The sequence below is a fragment of the Macrotis lagotis genome, chromosome 1, assembly GCF_037893015.1.
Source record: "Macrotis lagotis isolate mMagLag1 chromosome 1, bilby.v1.9.chrom.fasta, whole genome shotgun sequence".
In the NCBI taxonomy this organism is placed as follows: Eukaryota; Metazoa; Chordata; class Mammalia; order Peramelemorphia; family Peramelidae; genus Macrotis; species Macrotis lagotis.
Genome location: NC_133658.1, coordinates 576,441,636 through 576,459,417, shown reverse-complemented (window position 1 = coordinate 576,459,417; position 17,782 = coordinate 576,441,636). Strand labels below are relative to the sequence as shown.

Sequence of the window (17,782 nt, the reverse complement as noted above, 5' to 3'; positions counted from 1 at the left end):
GTCTGTGTGTGACCACAAGCACTTCTTTCTGCCCTGGGTCTGTAAGGAGGGTCGCTGCTCCACTGCAGCAGGAAGCCTTTTTCTGCTTCTGTTCCTCTTCCTGGGACTGGAACCCAAGACTGCAACCTACATCTGAATGTGAGCAAAGCAAGAGTCCTGCCTCAGTGAGAGCAAAGAAACTCCTGTTATCTCCTAACCTGTTTAGCAAACCATTGACTAAGAGCTTTGGAAGCAGCTTTCTGCGAATTCAATGACTTCTGAGGCTTGTGCCTTGTCTGCATCCCTTGGCCTGTGCTGGACTGTGCTCCAATTTAATTTCACCCCAGTGTGGCAAACTTCCTGCTGACCTTCCAGATTGTCTTTGGCAATCTCTAGAACTGGGCACCCATTGTCACTGACTAAATCACCCCATGAGTCTGTTTCTGGATTGCTGGAGCCAATCCGCGCAGCCACAGCTCCCTGATGCTATGTGTTCCTATCTCACCCAAGTACATCAGACCCTTCCTCCAGATCTTCCAAGTTGTTTGGGCTGGAAATTGTTCCAACTCAATCTTTTTTTTTTTTTTTTTTTTTTTGGTTTTTGCAAGGCAAATGGAATTAAGTGGCTTGCCCAAGGCCACACAGCTAGGTAATTATTAAGTGTCTGAGACTGGATTTGAACCCAGGTACTCCTGACTCCAGGGCCCGTGCTTTATCCACTGCACCACCTAGCCACCCCATTCCAGCTCAAATCTTTTTGTGGGTTCTGCCACTCTAGAATTTTTTTAGTCATTATTTAATGGAATGAATTGGGGAAGAGTTCATGTGAGCCCTTGCCTTAGTCTGCTATGGGCCTAAACCTCTTTGTAGGTCATATTTGAAAACTATATTTGCTGTTTTCCTAAGTCATCCAAAATATACACGTTTTTCACCTTCCATTACTACTGTCTTCTCTTAATTGATTTCTTAGCCATGATTGTTTTCTTATAACTAACTCTTCTGTATATCATGTAAGCAATCTCTCAATTAGAAGATATCTTCATCTGATTCAGCCTTCTTGAATGAGAAAGCTAGTAGAGACCCTGAGAGGTGAAATACTTTGATCACCATTACACTGCTCTTTGGTGGCATAGCTAATACTAGACATTTGCTTTCCAGACCCCTGACATTTCCATTGTTATCAGAACAATCTTCTGACAATAGCAATGCCATCTGTCTTATCAGGAGGCCTGCAGCTTGTTTCATCATGAATCCTCTAAAATTGTGGTGGATCAGAGTTCCCAAGTCTTTCAAAATTTTTTGTCTTTACAAAATTGTTGTTATAAATTGTTTTCTTTGTTTTTCTCAATTCAACTCTGCATCAATTCCTACAAATTGTCCCAGAACTTTTTCTTAATCATTTCTTATAGCACAATAGTATTCCATAACAGTCATATTCTAGAACTTGGTCAGCCATTCTCCAATTGATAGACATTTCAGTTTCCAATTTTTTGCCAATATAGAAAGAGCTATATTTTGTAAGTGTGGGTCCTTTTCTTCTTTATATGATCTCCTTGGGAGTATTGTACTAGTAACTGTATTGCTGGGTCAAATGACAGGCATAATATAAAAGTTTTTTGGTCATAGTTCCAAATTTCTTTACAGAATGACTGAAGCAGTTCAATGAGTGGCTCTTTATATAGGAAAATAATATTACTTACCTTCTCTCCACATGAGTAATGGGGTTGTTTATCCTTTCAATTGATCTCTTGTGATATACATTTAGATTTGAGTTGTCACCAAGCTAGGATGCAGCAATTAAAAATGAATTGGTTTCTGCAATCCAAGAGAGTTTATATACTACTACAAAGACTTTGGTTTGGCTTGGGACTGTCCTTTTATTAGATTTTTTTAAATGGTCATTATTTTTCCAAAAGTATATAAAATTATGTTCTGTTTTATAAGCAGACATGTTGCAACATTGTTTTTTCATCAGTATTTTATTTCATTACATTAAAAATACATAGTGGAAAGGAAGGACATTCTAGTTATGAACTTGAGCAATTTAACTTCAGTTCCCTCAGCCTTGGTTTCCTCTTCCTTAAAATGTTTCCTCATTCTTTAAAAGAATTTCAAAAAATTCTTTAGAGTTACAATTTGCTTATACTTCTTTTTCCTGTATTCTAGTTATATGGTAGAGTAGAAATAACTGAATTTGGAGTCAGAAGACCTGAGTTTGAATTCTGGCTCCTAGAATGACTTTGGGCAAGGCACTTTCATCTCTTGGGGCCTCAAGTTTTCTCATCTGTAAAAGTGATGGTTCTAGACTAGATAATCTCTAAAGCACAGATCCCCTCAATATTATTTTCTATTCTCTCCTCAATCTCAAAGGATCCTACTAGATAAGATCAACTCTACTACTTGTGCCCTTTATTTTTATCTCCTGTTGAGGAGGAGCTTGTCCCTCTTCATCTTCAATCCCTCTTCACTGAGCCTATTAGATAAAAGCAATCCTTTGCCTGATTTCTTATGTGGCCTTAATCCCTATATGGTGTTACCTCAGTCCAACTGAGATCTCTGAGATCTGTTAAAGCCCTTCACTTAAGGCTGAGGTTGCATTGAGGGCCATCTTTAGTGGTCCTGATCCCCATATCTGGCCACTGGACCCAAATAGTAGCTATTTAGAGGAGAAAGTGAGTCTGGTAACTTTATACAGCAGCCCCTCAATCAAATGCTGTTCACTTGCATGTCATGGCATCCTCCCTATTATCATGGTCTTCTTCCAGAATAAAGAACAAACCACAACAAGCATTATTTCCCCATTCTCCTTACGTAACATTCTGTCACCTATTCCTATGCCCTTACACAGGCTTTCCCCATTCCTGTAATTATTTCTCATCACCTCTTATTCTTTGGCTCCATTCAATACTAATTTTAGGTGCCATCTCTCCTGCAAAAGACCTTTTTCATTATCATCAGTTGTTAGTGATTGCCCCACAGTTACTCTGTATTTATTTATCTATTTGCATATGTTTTTCTCTTTGAGAAAAGGAATAGTTTTCATTTTTGTGTTTGTATTTCTAACCCTTCTAACAATGCCTGGTATGTTGAAGACATGATAACTGTTTGAACTGAATTTTTTTCTAAAACATAAGAGTAACAAATTTCCGTTATAACAACATAATTATGACATACTATGTTGATGACACAACATTCAGTTTACCTATCTTTTTTTTTTTTTTAGGTTTTTGCAGGGCAAATGGGTTTAAGTGACTTGCCCAAGGCCACACAGCTAGGTAATTATTAAGTGTGTGAGGCTGGATTTGAACTCAGGTCCTCCTGACTCCAGGGCCTGTGGTCTATCCACTGTACCACCTAGCTGCCCCCAGTTTACCTGTCTTTGAATAGGCACTGCCATACTATTCTTGATCATCTTTTAAAAAATAAATTATTTCTCCACTATTTTTGTTATCTATAAAATATTATTAATTGAATAATTATTACTAAGAATGGGTTGTTTTGTGGATAAGAAAAGCAAGGCCTTAGCAAGGATTAACTATCCTTTCTGGTTTGGGTCTTCCTTATTATAGAAACTCTGAGAAGGAAGTGAGGAAAGATTTAAGATGCTCTAAGGTTCAATTTGAGTTCCTACTCTGTACATAAAACTAATGGCACCAACTCAGACAGATATTCTACAGAATTTTTGGAAACCTTCATTTTTAACAAGAATCTTGGAATTTTAGAGTTGAAGTGATGATCATTTAATCCAACTCTGTCATTTTTTATAGATGAGGAGACTGAGGCCTAAAGAAGTTGCCTTGCCCAAGCTCATAAAGCAAGTTTGTGATAGTACTATATTCTGACTTGCCTTTCTGCTATAACACTTTTCACACATATCTCTTTAAAGATATAACACACAATAATTAGCTATATAACATCTATAAGGAAGCACTTTGTGTACTTTTTATGTATAGTTTTCTTTGTTCTATATATTTTACTTCTGGGAAGTAGGTAAAAATACGCAAACACATGTAATTTGTATAAAGAGTTAAAAGTAATGAGACTGAAACTAGGCAATTCTGAAAGGTAAGAGAATTAGGGTTCTTAGCTTTACCTTTTTATGACCCCCTCAACTTCTGTCTTAACCCATGGGCATTAATTCCTTTGCTATTAAACCAAGTATGGAGAGAATATCAGTTATTTATTCTTTGGTGTAAATTCTTTATAACTCAAATCAAATAGTATCTTCTACTTCTAGGAAGGTTTTTTAAATCACCTTCAGAAAAGAAGATCCCTCAGATCTTATAAAATAGTATCTTGCAACTCCTTAACATACTTTTGTTTTTTGTCTTATCCTGAAAGTTCTCTGAGTAAAAGGGAAGTGTTATATAAATATTTTCTCCTTGCCATTATTTACTGCAGTTGCGCTTAATAAATACCTTTTTCAGTTAAAAGTTCACAAGAATTGTAAATAAAATTACACCTGATGAGAAAAGTATCATTACTAACTGGATAAGAAGGCTTCATTGAAGAGATAGGACTTGAGCTGGTCTTTATTTATTTTATTTTATTTTTTTATAAAGTAGGGTTAAGTGACTTGCCCAAGGTCACACAGCTAGGTAATCATTAAGTATCCTAGGTCAGATATGAACTCGGGTCCTCCTGACTCCAGGGCTGGTGCTTTATCCAACTGTGACACTGTGTCTTTAAAAGGGAAATGAATATTGGGGAGAGGGAGGAAGGGAAAATTTTGTAAACATTCAGCATAAATGCATGTTATTGTTTTTCCTTTCAAAGAGGACAAATGACATCTTGAGGCTGATATATAGCCTTGAGGTGAATTGGATTGAAGTAAGGCAGAGCTGCAAAAAAGTCCTCTAGAGTCATTGAAGTTCATTGGCAAATGCAAAAGTCAAGATGACTGATGATGACCCAGAATTCTATGGGTAATCAGGATCTTCCCAAATTAAAATCTTTCCTAGATCTCTTTTTTTTTGAGGCAACATCCATTAATGACTAAGGGTTAGGGTAAGAATTGAGACAAAAGATGGCCCAATTTGCCTTCCTCTCTCTCTCTAATTGATTTTTGTGACAAACGAGGGTTTATGTACAGAATATGCTTTGTAATCTGCTTTGTTTGGACATGCAAAATAAAATTAAGAATCCCAAAAGGGAAGTTATAGATTGTGGAGGGTTCTGAATGTCAGACAAGAAATTTGAGATTTACTAGTTTAGACAGTAGGAAATTAGAGGACTTTAACAAGAGTAATATGACCATATACAGGGATATCATATTTGAAAAATAAGTGTATCTTCAAATACACTTCCTACAAATATAAGAAAGATAAGCATAAAGGAAAGGTTGGAAAAGGAAAATGATGGAAGCAGAAAGTCGTATTAGGAAACTATTGCTGTAGTTCATTATGGCCTGTATTAGGGTGGGAGCTATAAAACTGAAGGCACAGAACAGAAAGCTAATGTGGGGGAGAGAAGGATGATCCAAAAATAACTCCAAAGTTTCAAATCAAGGTGACTGGGTTAATGGTGAAAATAGAAAATAGAAAAGTAAGAAAGAGGAATGACTGTTAAGCTCAGTTGGAGGTAATAATAAGATAGTCTGGAGATGGAAAGGTTACAATACAGGCATTGGAGATAGAGATCTGGAGTTGCTCTAGATTATGATTTTAAGCTAAGGGAAATAGAAGCAAACTGCCTAGGGATGGATTAAAATTCTATTTTTGCTTCTATCTCATGGTAGATCCCTTCTGCTTTTAGATAATTCCAACTTTTAGAAGTCTTTTAAAAAATCCTAATTAAAGCTTTTAGTAGCCATTGATATATTTTAGTATAACTTCAGTTCTAATAATCTTATAAATGCTGGTTTTTAAAGAATAATTTCTGTAAATTATTTTTCTAAATTAAGATTTTCTTATAATGGTTTCCTTAAAATAGGGATACATTAGTACTTTCAATTTATTACAAACTCTTTATTTTACAGATATATAAGCTCTGGAGAGGATGGGGCACCCAAAGTGGTGCAACTAGCAATTGGCGAGCAGATCCATATTGTATGACTGCAGATACACTTTACTGAATTTTCCTACCTAGGATTGAGTAGTTGTAGTTTTCAAGTCAGGTGCTTTTTATACCTCTTCTATTGAATCTATTCACTTGGTCAGTTTTGGGGCCCTGATTGACTCTGAATGTAAATACCAATTGTTTCTCTTTGGGCCAGAAATTTTGGGTCTTTCCCTCCTAGAATGATTTTTTTTTTTGGACTAGTTTAAAGAGGCCATTCTCTGCCACATTTCTTTCTTACCTAACCTGATCACTGACTGGACATTGCCTCAGTCAAACTGAGACCTGTTAAAGATCTTAGCTTAAAAAGGCCAAGGTCTCCCATTGTATCCAGGGCCACCTCCAGTTGCCCTGATCCATCTGTGGCCACTGGGCCCAGGTAGCTCCAAAGGAGAAAGTGAGACTGGTGACTTTACACATATACCCTCTTCTCCTCTCCTCTGCCCCCCAACTCCCCTTTAAATCTAATTCACTTGCATGACAGAGCATCACAGTCTTCTTCAAGAATGAAGGACAAGCAGCAGCAGCAAGCATCAAAGGACATAAAATGGGCAAAGACTTACAATATTCCAAAGCCTTAAAACAGTATATATCTTTTGAAAAATTCATCTGAATCTTCATAGTCTTTCCTACTGAGGTGCCTTTCTCCTGAATTTAGCTACTTTTTATGTTGTCTGGTGTGTGTGTGACTATTTTTTTCTTCCCCTTCCCTTTTCAATTTAAAGTCCTTTAGATGAAATTTATAAGACTCCAGACAAATTTTTACTAGATCTCTTTAGATACACCCCATCTCTGGTAGAAAGCTCATTATTCCTATATTAAACTATGCTCCAAAAATCCAAATAGAATCTTATAGATTTTCAAAGTTGGAAGGGGAGCTTGCCCATCTCATCCCCAACCAAGAATTCCTTCTTTAATATGTCTGACAAGCGAATACCCTACAGATCGCTAGAGAGAAGGAAACTGTCTCTCATGGTAGCCCATTCCACTTGGGAAGTTTTTCTTTATATTAAGCCTAAAATTTTGCAACTTCTGACCTTTGTTCCTGCTTTCACCTCCTGAGGATCAAGCAGAGCAATCCCTCTTCCATTATGATAGTTCTTCAGATACCTTAAGAGAGGAATCATATCTTCCTCCTCCAGGCTCAGCACCTTACAATGAGCTTTCACCATTCTGATTATCCTCTGGATGCTTTTCAGCTTCTAAGAGTCCTGCCAGAAGGACTCCAGAACTGAACATTGAACTGAACGCAGAACTCCAGATGCCTGATTATACCTATCTTTTTTTTTTTTTTTTTTTTTTTTAGGTTTTTGCAAGGCAGTGGGGTTAAGTGGTTTGCCCTAGGCCGCACAGCTAGGTAATTATTAAGTGTCTGAGGCCAGATTTGAACTCAGGTACTCCTAATTCCAGGGCTGGTTCTCTATTCACTACGCCACCTAGCCACCCCAATTATGCCTATCTTAATGCAGCCTAGGGCTGCATTAGCTTTCTTGCTTGTCAGATATAAATATATATGTTTATATATATACATATATATATATATATCATGTGCTTTACTTGTATTGAGCTTGTCATATACTTAGACTCAGATTTTTCTCAAATGAACTGCTATCTAGCTATGCCTTTTCCATCTTGTGAAGTTATCTCTGTTGAACACACACACGGAGCATATGCCTATCTACATACTTACATACTATATATATACATATACATACATATATATATATATATATATGTGTATGTGTGTGTATATGTATAGATCTTACTCAGTATAGCGCACTATTCTAACCTCTCAAGATATTGAGTCTTTAATTCAGAGGTTTAGCTTTCCCTACCCCATTTGGGCCTTCTGCAGTTTTATGAAGCATACCACATATTCTTTTAATTAAATATTAAACTAGACTAGCTCAAACACAGGTCTCTGGAAAATTCTGTTAGAGAGGTGCTGGGTTAAAATGGAAATGTTAAAGACTGTCCTTTGGGTTTAACTAAACATCCAGCTCCAGATCTGTCCAGTTGTACTCTCTTCTAAACTACTGAACAGCACTCACAACAACAATCCCTTTAGTAATTGTTATAAAGTTTTCTAAGAACTGAATCAATCAAAAAAAAATTTATTGAGTTCTTCTTTTAGACATTGAACTGAATTTGGAAGATACAAATTGAAAAGCAAGAACAGTCTCTTTTCTCAAGGAGCTCACAATTTATTAAAGGAGAGAACCTGTAAATTAGGTACATCCAAGAATAGCTACAAGGTAACCTCACTAGGACAGATTACTAGAGTAGCTTCTTAGAAAGGAGAATATTTTATTTTTTTTATCTGAATAATACATTTTTTTTGGCAAGACAAGGCAATGAGGTTAAGTGACTTGCCCAAAGGTCACACAGCTAAGTTATTATTAAGTGTTTGAGGCAAGATTTGAACTCAGGTCCTCCTGACTCCAGGGCCAGTGCTCTATCCACTAAACCATCTAGCTGCCCCGTATTTTCTTTTTCAATTACAGGTAAAGATAGCATTCATTTTTGTAAAATGTTCTTCCTTCTTCCATTCTCTTCTTCCTCTCCAAGAAAAATCTGGTATAGGTTATATGGCACAATCTTGTTAAATATATTTCCATATTAGTCAGGTTGTAAAAAAAAGAATCAGAACAAAAGGGAAAACCAAATTTTTATAAAAGTGAAAAAAGTATATGCTTTGTTTTGCATTCAGACTTACATTTTCCATCACAAGTTTTTTAGAACTGGAGAAGATGGCATTTCAACTCAGTATTAAGGGAAGTCATGGATTCTAAATAGAGTTAAAAGCCCAAGCCTTCTAGGCATGGTGTAGGAAGGGTAACTTATAGGCCATTTTGTCTGGGCTGTAGAGTAAGTGGTAGGAATGAGAGGTAGGAAGGGGCCAGATTGTGAAGGGTTACTTTATATTTGATCCTGGAGGCAAATAAGGAGCTATAGGAGGTGTTTGATAAAACAAGGATATTGTCAATTCACTTATGGTTATAAATCAAGCTCAGGCTCATTCTACTTTGTGGTCTGCTTTCTACCTTTATTAACAACCCAGATATTTGTTCTTCTCTAATCCTGTGATAACTCTACCATTATCCACTGTAGCTTGGAGGGATGGCAGAGACAAAAGCATAAGTATTTATAAGCACTTAGGATGTGCTGGGCACTGTGCTCAGCAAAAGTCACAAATATTATCGGATGTGCTGGGCACTGTGCTCAGCACAAGTCACAAATATTATCTTGGCCCTTACCACAACCCTAAAAGCTAAGTCGCATGATGAGCCCCCATTTTACAGAGAAGTGAAATGACTTCCTTAAGGTCATACAGTAAGTGTCTGAGCCTGGATTTGAACCTGGGTCTTCCTGACTCAAGGACCAGGGCTGTGTCACTGAATCACCTAGATGCTAAATGGATAGCTTACCAACTGTTCAGTGGTTCTCTCAATGTGTGAGGATACATGTCCTTTGGAAGAGGTGATGTGAGCTCATCAAGAATGGCAAGGTGTGCTCTGACCATCTCTTTACTTTGGTTATTTTTTTTTTAGGTTTTTGCAAGGCAAATAGGGTTAAGTGGCTTGCCCAAGGCCACACAACTAGGTAATTATTAAGTGTCTGAGGCTGGATTTGAACTCGGGTACTCCTGACTCCAGGGCCAGCGCTCTATCCACTGCACCACCTAGTCACCCCTTTACCTTACTTATTAACTATTAGTCATATTTATTCTCCTTCCAGGGAAAGACCATTACTTCTGGCAGGAAACATGAGAGGAAAATAAGAGTTGGTCTGCCTAGTTCAATCCCTTCTTTTAATCATATTTTCCCCTATATAGCTAAAGAAGAAAAAAAATCATCTACTAAATCACCTATTAAATTTGCATTTGGGGCAGCTAGGTAGCTCAGTGGATAGAGCGCCGGCCCTGGAGTCAGGAGTACCCGAGTTCAAATCCAGCCTCAGACACTTAATAATTACCTAGTTGTGTGGCCTTGGGCAAGCCACTTAACCCCATTGCCTTGCAAAAAAAAAAAAACCTAAAAAAAATTTGCATTTGATTCTTCAAGTCTCTGCTTTATTCTTTCTCATCAGATGAGTTCAGTGAAATGAACTATAAAAGCCCAATTAGGTTGAGACTTCATAGCAATCTTTTTTTTCTTCCAGTTTTATTTTTTTTTAATTTTATCTTTTAATTCTCATTTTGTACAAATGTGTTTATTTTTACATTAATAAAATATTCTTGTTTAAGAGTAAACAAAATACCCCTCCCCCCTTGAATATAGACTTGCTTGGGCGATAAAGTAAAGGGAGAGAAAAAAAATTAAAATAAAAAAAAAGAATAATAGTAATAATTGTAGGTATGGCCAGGTGGTGCAATGGACGAAGCACCAGCCCTGGAGCCAGGAGCACCCAAGCCCACATCCAGCCCCGTAGACCCAACAATCACCCAGCTATGTGACATGCAAGCCACCCGATCCCCACTGCCCTGCAAAAAGCTAAAAGAAGAAAAAAAACCACCCAAAATAAAATAAATAGTAATAATAGTAGGGGTGGCTGGGTGGCAGACAGAGCATTGGCCCTTGAGTCAGGAGCACCCAAAGATCACCCTGCCATGTGGCCCCAGGCAGGCCACCCAGCCCCATTTGCCCTGCACCCTCCCCAAATAATAATAATAAAAAATGTGCTTCAGTCTTTGTTCTAACACCAACAACTCTGTCATGGGTGGATCACATTCTTTATGGTAAGTCCATCACAAAAGTTACTTCCATATTTTTCCAACATTGCCATTGCTGAACACAACTCCCTCTCCTTTCTTATTTCTCCACTACCATGTACTATATTTTCTCTCTCCTTTCACTCTGACTGTGCTGTAGGGTCGCTGAGTGGCGCAGCAGACAGATCCTTGGTCCTGGGGCCAAGAAGCCCTGAGCCCCCATACCACCCCTTAGGCCCAGAATCCACCCGGCCCTATGGTCCTGGACAGGCCTTCCAATCCCAGCCCCTTGCAAGAAGTAAAAAAGAAAATGTGTTATATCTGACCACTCTCCCCCCATGGTCCATCCTCTCCTCTATTCACATCCCCACCCCTTCCCCCTGCTCCCCCCCCCCTTCTTACTCCAGATGCCTATACTCCATTGAGTATATATGCTGTTTCCTCTCCTAGCCATCTCTGATGAGAGCAAAGGTTCCCTCATTCCCCCTTGCCTCCTTCCTTCCATATCATTGCAATAGCTCATTGTAGTAATAAAAAAAACTTATTATATGAAATATCTTGGCCTATTCCCCCTCTCCTTTTTCTTTCTCCCATTACATTTCCCTTTTTTTTTCCTATTGACTCCATTTTTACACCATATTTTATCTTCGAATTCAGCTTTCTCCTGTGCTTCAACTATAAAAGCTCCCTCTACCTGCTCTATTAACTGACGAGGTTCATGTGAGTATTATCAGTGTCATTTTTCTATGCAGGAATACATGCAGTTCATCCTCATTAAGTCGCTCATATTTTCCCCCTCTCCTCCAATCTCCATGCTTCACCTGAGTCCGGTATCTGAAGATCAAACCTTCCGTTCAGCTCTGGCCATTCCAAAAGGAATATTTGAAATTCCCCTGGTTCATTGAAAGTCCATCTTTTCCCCTGGAAGAGGACATTCAGCCTTGCTGGGTAGTTCATTCTTGGCTGCATTCTAAGCTCTTTTGCCTTCTGATATATTATATTCCAAGCCCTACGAGCTTCCAATGTAGTTGCTGCTAAGTCCTGTGTGATCCTGACTGCAGCTCCATGATATTTGAGCTGTGTCCTTCTGGATGTTTGTAATATTTTCTCTTTGACTTGGGAGTTCTGGAACTTGGGTATAATATTCCTAGGGGTTGGTTTTTTGGGATCTCTTTCTTGGGGGGGGGGATCGGTGGATTCTCTCCATTTCAATTTTGCCCTCTGCTTCTAGAATATCAGGGCAATTTCCCTGTAGTAATTCTTTGAAAATGATGTCAAGGCTTTTTTTTCCTGATCATGACTTTCAGGTATTCCAATAATTTTTAAATTGTCTTTCCTAAGTCTGTTTTCCATATCAGTTGTTTTTTCAATGAGATATTTCACATTTTCTTCTAATTTTTCATTTTTTTGGTTTTGAAGTATTGATTCCTGATTTCTGGTAAATTCATCAATCTCCCTGAATTCTATTCTTTGTCTGAAGGATTTGTTCTCCTCAGAGAGTTTTCTTATCTCTTTTTCCATCTGGCCAATTTTGCTTTTTAAGGCATTCTTCTCCTCAGTAACTTTTTGAACTGTTTTATCCATTTGACCTGAGCTGGTTTTTAGCATGCTATTTCTTCAGCATTTTTTTTGGATTTCCTTGACTAAGCTGCTGACTTCATTTTCATGTTTTTCCTGCATCTTTCTCCTTTCTTTTCCCAGTTTTTCTTCCAACTCCTTCATTTGATTTTCAAAGTCTTTTTTTTGAGCTCTGTCATAGCCTGAGCCCAATTTCTGTTTTTCTTGGAGACTTTAGATGCAGGAGCTTGTGCTTCCTCATCTTCAGACTGAGTATTTTGATCCTTCTTGGGGTCATGAGCAAAATATTTCTCAATAGTCTTCCTCTTATTTCTCTGCTTGCTCATTTTTCCAGCCTGAGCCAGGTTTTGGGGTGCTTCCTGAGCTTTTGGGACACTCCCACAAGGGTCTCAGTGTGTGAGGCTCTGTCCTCCCTCCTGGTCTGTGAATAACCATATGTGCTCCCATCTGCCATGGGGCTGAGGTGGGGGGGCCGCTGCTGTTCTATGGCGGGGGAGGGCCTAGACTGGGATCAGGATCTGAATGTGGTCAGAGCCCTGGAGTCCTGTTCCAGAGGCAGAGGACAGAAGAACTCTGCAGTCTCTCTTCACTCCCTTCCCTCAGCTCAATGGGCTCATGCCCTGGAGGCTCCTGCTTACTGGCTCCTCCTGCTTCTCTTTCCATATCTGGACTGCCCAAAGACCAAGCTGCTGGCTGTGTGCCCTGAGGGCTGGGCTCCAGGTGCTGGCTCTGGCTGAGGTCCCCTGTTGTTCCCCCACTTTGTGCCCGGTGCTCCCCTGGGGTGCAACTCAGGAGACTCCCCCGCTGCTGTTAGCCATGGCTCCCAGCGCCCTGGGGCTGCCTCCGGGAGGCTGAAGTTCTTTCGCTCTGGTGGGCCACCCCTCTGGTGGGCCACCCCTCTGACCCTGGGGAGCAGAGCCTTTCTGCTCTTTTCCAGGTTACCTTGGGTAGGAGAACTGCTTCACTGGGTCCCTTTGTGGGTTCTGTCTCTGGAAAGTTTAGTTAGAATCCTTAGCTTATGAGTTTTATCAGAGAGCTCTTAAGACTTGATCCCTTCTTGTAGCCATCTTGGCTCCGCCCCCCCATAGCAATCTTTTCTACCTTCATTCTCTCAGAATTACTTATTCTCTCCAGAACTGCCATAAGTTGGTAATGCTCATCAGATTTGGTCAGGCCTAAAGAGATTTTCCACATGTCAGCTTGTCAGAAACCCCTCTCTAATGTTAATGTCCGATCAATAAGCAGCAGCACTTTGTTAGTTTGCAGCAGAATAACCCAAATATCCCTTTTCCTATCTTCTTTCTCCATTTGTTATGAAATAGTTTCTTTTCTTACAGTAGTTTGATAAATATCCTAGGAGAGGAGGTGTGATAGTTGGGAAGAGTGAGAATTTTTATCCTTTTCTGGTGATTGTGAAAGAAGACAACACAGAGCAAGGATCTTGAAGGGTAGATACCCTTGGCTAGTTTATAATGATGTGATGAAAATTGTACTACCTTGGGCAAGTTACTTATTCTCTCTGGGCTCAAGTGGGAAAATAAGAGATAATAATTGTTTTCAAGAATTTTATAAGATTTACAACTAGAAGAGACCTTAAAGACCATCTAGCTCAACTATCCTATTTTATAGGAAGTTAGGCGAACTAGTGTTTAGAAGACTGGGTTTGGAGTCAGGAAGACCTGAGTTCCAATCCTGTCTCAGACACTTACTAGCATTGTGTACTGGGCAAGTCAACTTTAACCTTTTTCAGTTCCCTCATCTATGAAATAAGGATGATAATGGTACCATCTTCTCAGGGTTGTTGTGAGGATCAAATGAGGTATATTTAAACTGTAAACTTTAAAGTCCTATATAAATGTCAGGTATTATTGTTACTATTTTACATGTAAAAAATAGGAAGACTGAGACCTACAGGTAGTAGAGAGCAGAACTGAGATTTGAACCTAGACCTGACTCCAGAAGTAGCATGCTGTCCATGCTATAGAACACCATGCTGTGTCTTATGGAGACATTTGGCACAGAGGATAGAGCTAGGAGTAGGGGATTTTGACTTACATATGAGGAAATACTTCACTAAAGTTAGATCTGTTCAAAAGTAGAAAGGAATGCTTTAAGAGATAAAGGCCTAGAGGCAGCTAGGTGGTGCAGTGGATAAAGCAATGGCCTGCTGGAGTCCAGAGTACCTGGGTTCAAATCTGGTCTCAGACACTTAATAATTACCTAGCTGTGTGGCCTTGGGCAAGCCACTTAATCCCATTTGCCTTGCAAAAACCGAAAAAAAGAAAAAGATAAAGGCCTCTTTTCATCAGTGAAACTCTAGAGGAGAGGAAGAGCCATATATAGAATGTGTGTATGCATGTATGACACATACATACGTGCATGCACGCACAGATTGCACAAGCTGTATACAGAGTGGTTTCTGAATCATTTAATCAAGATGATGAGGACAATCAAGGACTAGAATAGTACAGAAATTAAACACTCCAGTTCTGTTTACTTCCTTTGCAGGAAAATTAATGCCAGTTAAACCTGAAAACAACTTTTTAAGCCTGTAAATTTAGCCCCCTTTCTAATTTACTTTACCCTTTCCCAATTTTGAGATGCTGCTAATTTATTAATAATTGCCTGACTCAAGTATTATAAGGAAAAATTTTCATAACACTATGGACTGGAGACAGAGTATGGTTCTATAATGCTATATTCAGAAAAGGGTGAAAGAGGTTCATTAAAGTTAAGAAATCAAGGTAATGTGGCTATAGGTGAATTTAGTGAAAATAAAAGTATATATTAATGCTCTGCTGAATTGATGAGGGCAGTCTACATAGAGGAGAGTTTTAAGCTTAGTGTTGAAGGTTAAATAGGATTTGGCTAGGCAAAGGTTGGAGGAAGTCATTCCAGGCCAAGAAAATTTTGTGAGCAAAGTCTAAAAAGGCAGAAATGAACAGAGTGCATTGAGTAAGCCAATGTTCTAAAGCCAAAGCAGACTTCATTTAGGAGTTTGGTTTTTAGACATTGTAAGCTAATCTTTATTTAACGATTTGGATTTGCAGGCCCTTTCAAGGCTGTTTATTTCAAGGACTATAATGAAGCCTGAGAAAAGGCCATTAGACTTAGCAAGTGTTAATGAAGTATTGAAGAAGGGAATCTAAATTCCAGAGTATAGAAGATGTTAGTAGTATGACAAGTAGTACATGAATGACACTGAAAATTGGTAGTGAAGAAAGGGAAAGATGCAAATTGGATGCTAATTTCAGGGGAAATATCTGAATATATTAAGTTGGATAAGTAATAGTTTATCAAATAAGTTTCTACGTATCATTCCTAGTTTATACAGTGAGGTGGGGAGAAGGAAGGGGCATGGTGGAATATAGTTGAGTAGCAAGTGAAGAACTATGTCTTCTTTTACTCCCATCATCTTGACTTGGTGGTTAGAGCTCTGGACCTGGAGGCACGAAAAAAAAATGAGTTCAGATCCATCTTCAGGCAATCACTTGCTGTGTGACCCAAGGCAAATCATTTAAATTCCATTTGTTTCAGCTTCTTCATCTTTAAAATGAAGTATATAATGGCACCTACCTCTCAAGGTTGTTGTGAGGATCAAATGAGAGAATATTCGTAAAGTGCTTTGCAAACCTTAAAGTGTTATACAAATGTTAGCTTTTGTTATCTTCTCCAAGACCATCTGTTTGATATTTATTTCAGTTAGGTGTTGGAGGAGTTTCAGATTTATTATAGAGAGAGACCTGAGAAAAGTTTGAATATTACTGCCTTAGAGAAAAACAGCAGAACTTTAAAGAACAGTTTTCTTCCCCTTCCTCTCAGATGACAAAGAGTAAAAGCTATTTGAATAAAAGGCTAAAAGGCACTCCCAAAATTTGAAGAATTTGAGATAATCCTCAACCAAATTGCTATCTCTGATAAAAGATAAAAGAGATCTCTGATTTTTTTGAACTTTGTAATTTGTACTTGTGTTTGGCTTAAGTTTATCTGGAGATTGCTTTAAAAATTTTCTTAAGTCAGATGGGGAAGGTTTTCCCTCCTACAAACAAAAATGAACTTATTGTCTATCATTTTAAAAAACAGACAAGATACAATGTATGGTTGCTGAAGAATGAATGAAAAGTTGAGAACAGGGGACATTGTATTTTATCAAATAAATAACCATAATATGGTCTTTTAAAGAAGTCTTTTAAAAAAGCCCTTTTAAGAGAGGAGTTTGGGATTGAAATATTTTCAGGGGTAATTATATTCTAATCTCAAATATGCTTTACCTCTCTAATTCAGTAAATAGTTTTCAAGAGTTGCTGTGGCCCAACAAATTCATCACCCTAGGGAAGCCAACCTGGTGGAGAGCCTCTCCAAAATCAAGTAGTTGTGTTTGGTCCTTGTATTATAAACCCATAATCCATCATTGGTTTTGGGCTTAAAGCCATTCTAGGTTGGTCTAGGACCTACCAGAGTTTATACTCTGTTGCCATAACTCTCCCTGCTACAACTGAGCAGAATTTTAGTGGAAGATCATCAAGTATAACTCTTTTTTTTGGCAAGGCAATGGGGCTTGCCCAAGGCCACACAGCTAGATAATTATTAAGTCTGAGGCCAGATTTGAATTCAGGGACTCCTGACTCCAGGGCCGGTGCTCTATCCACTGCACCACCTAGGCACCCCAATTCTTAACTAACTTTAAACAGCACTCGCAATAACAATAATTTCCTCTGCTTGCCATAATTTTCCTAGTCTTCTTATAAAGGGACTAAAAATATCCCCATGCATTATTATTGGCTTTGCTTCTCAGTTGCTCTCTAACTTTTCATTCAGACTATTATTCTTTTTATTTTTTAAATACATATAGGAATTACTCAAGGTGATGAGGACGATTGATGACAGAATAGTACATGAATTAAACACTACGGTTCCAACAGCTTCCTTTGCAGGAAAAATTGATGCCAGCAAAACCTGTAAACAACTTTATGAGTCAGTAAGTGTATCTTTTGGATCTCCCTTTCAAGTTTCACTTAACTTTCCTGTATAGATAAAATAAAAAACAGATGAATTATTTAATTCAGTTTTGGGAGGGGGGATGCTACTTAACTGTCCCCAAACTTTCTTGTCCATATTTGAGAGTAGATTCTGGTCCACCCTTTATGAATCAAAGAAAAACCTTTTTTTGATGTGAAGAAGAAATAAATTCCTACATGAGAACCATGGTGGTGATGATTTGGAGAAACAGTATTTGTCCTATGTCCTATACACCCATCCCTAAACATGACTCTACTTGTTTAGTAGTGTTCTTTGGCATTGGGAAAGGAATTTTCCATGATTTTCCTCTAAGGTCTTAACATTCTTGCAAAATAGACAAATCATATACATGATTTAAAAGACAATGATAATAGAAATATTTAGTTCGATATATTTGATGTTAAATATGGTAATACTTAACTAGCTTTGCAAGGCATT

General features: G+C 38.3%; 1 protein-coding gene across 1 annotated transcript in view; it reads left to right on the top strand.

Annotated features, from left to right (window-relative positions):
* MIX23 (mitochondrial matrix import factor 23) overlaps positions 1–17,782 on the top strand; it is a 38,542-nt gene that overhangs the window by 3,929 nt on the left and 16,831 nt on the right. Inside the window, exon 2 of the mRNA XM_074214648.1 lies at positions 17,178–17,303. Coding sequence (XP_074070749.1) covers positions 17,178–17,303 — 126 coding nt within the window. The remainder of the gene's footprint in view (positions 1–17,177; positions 17,304–17,782) is intronic.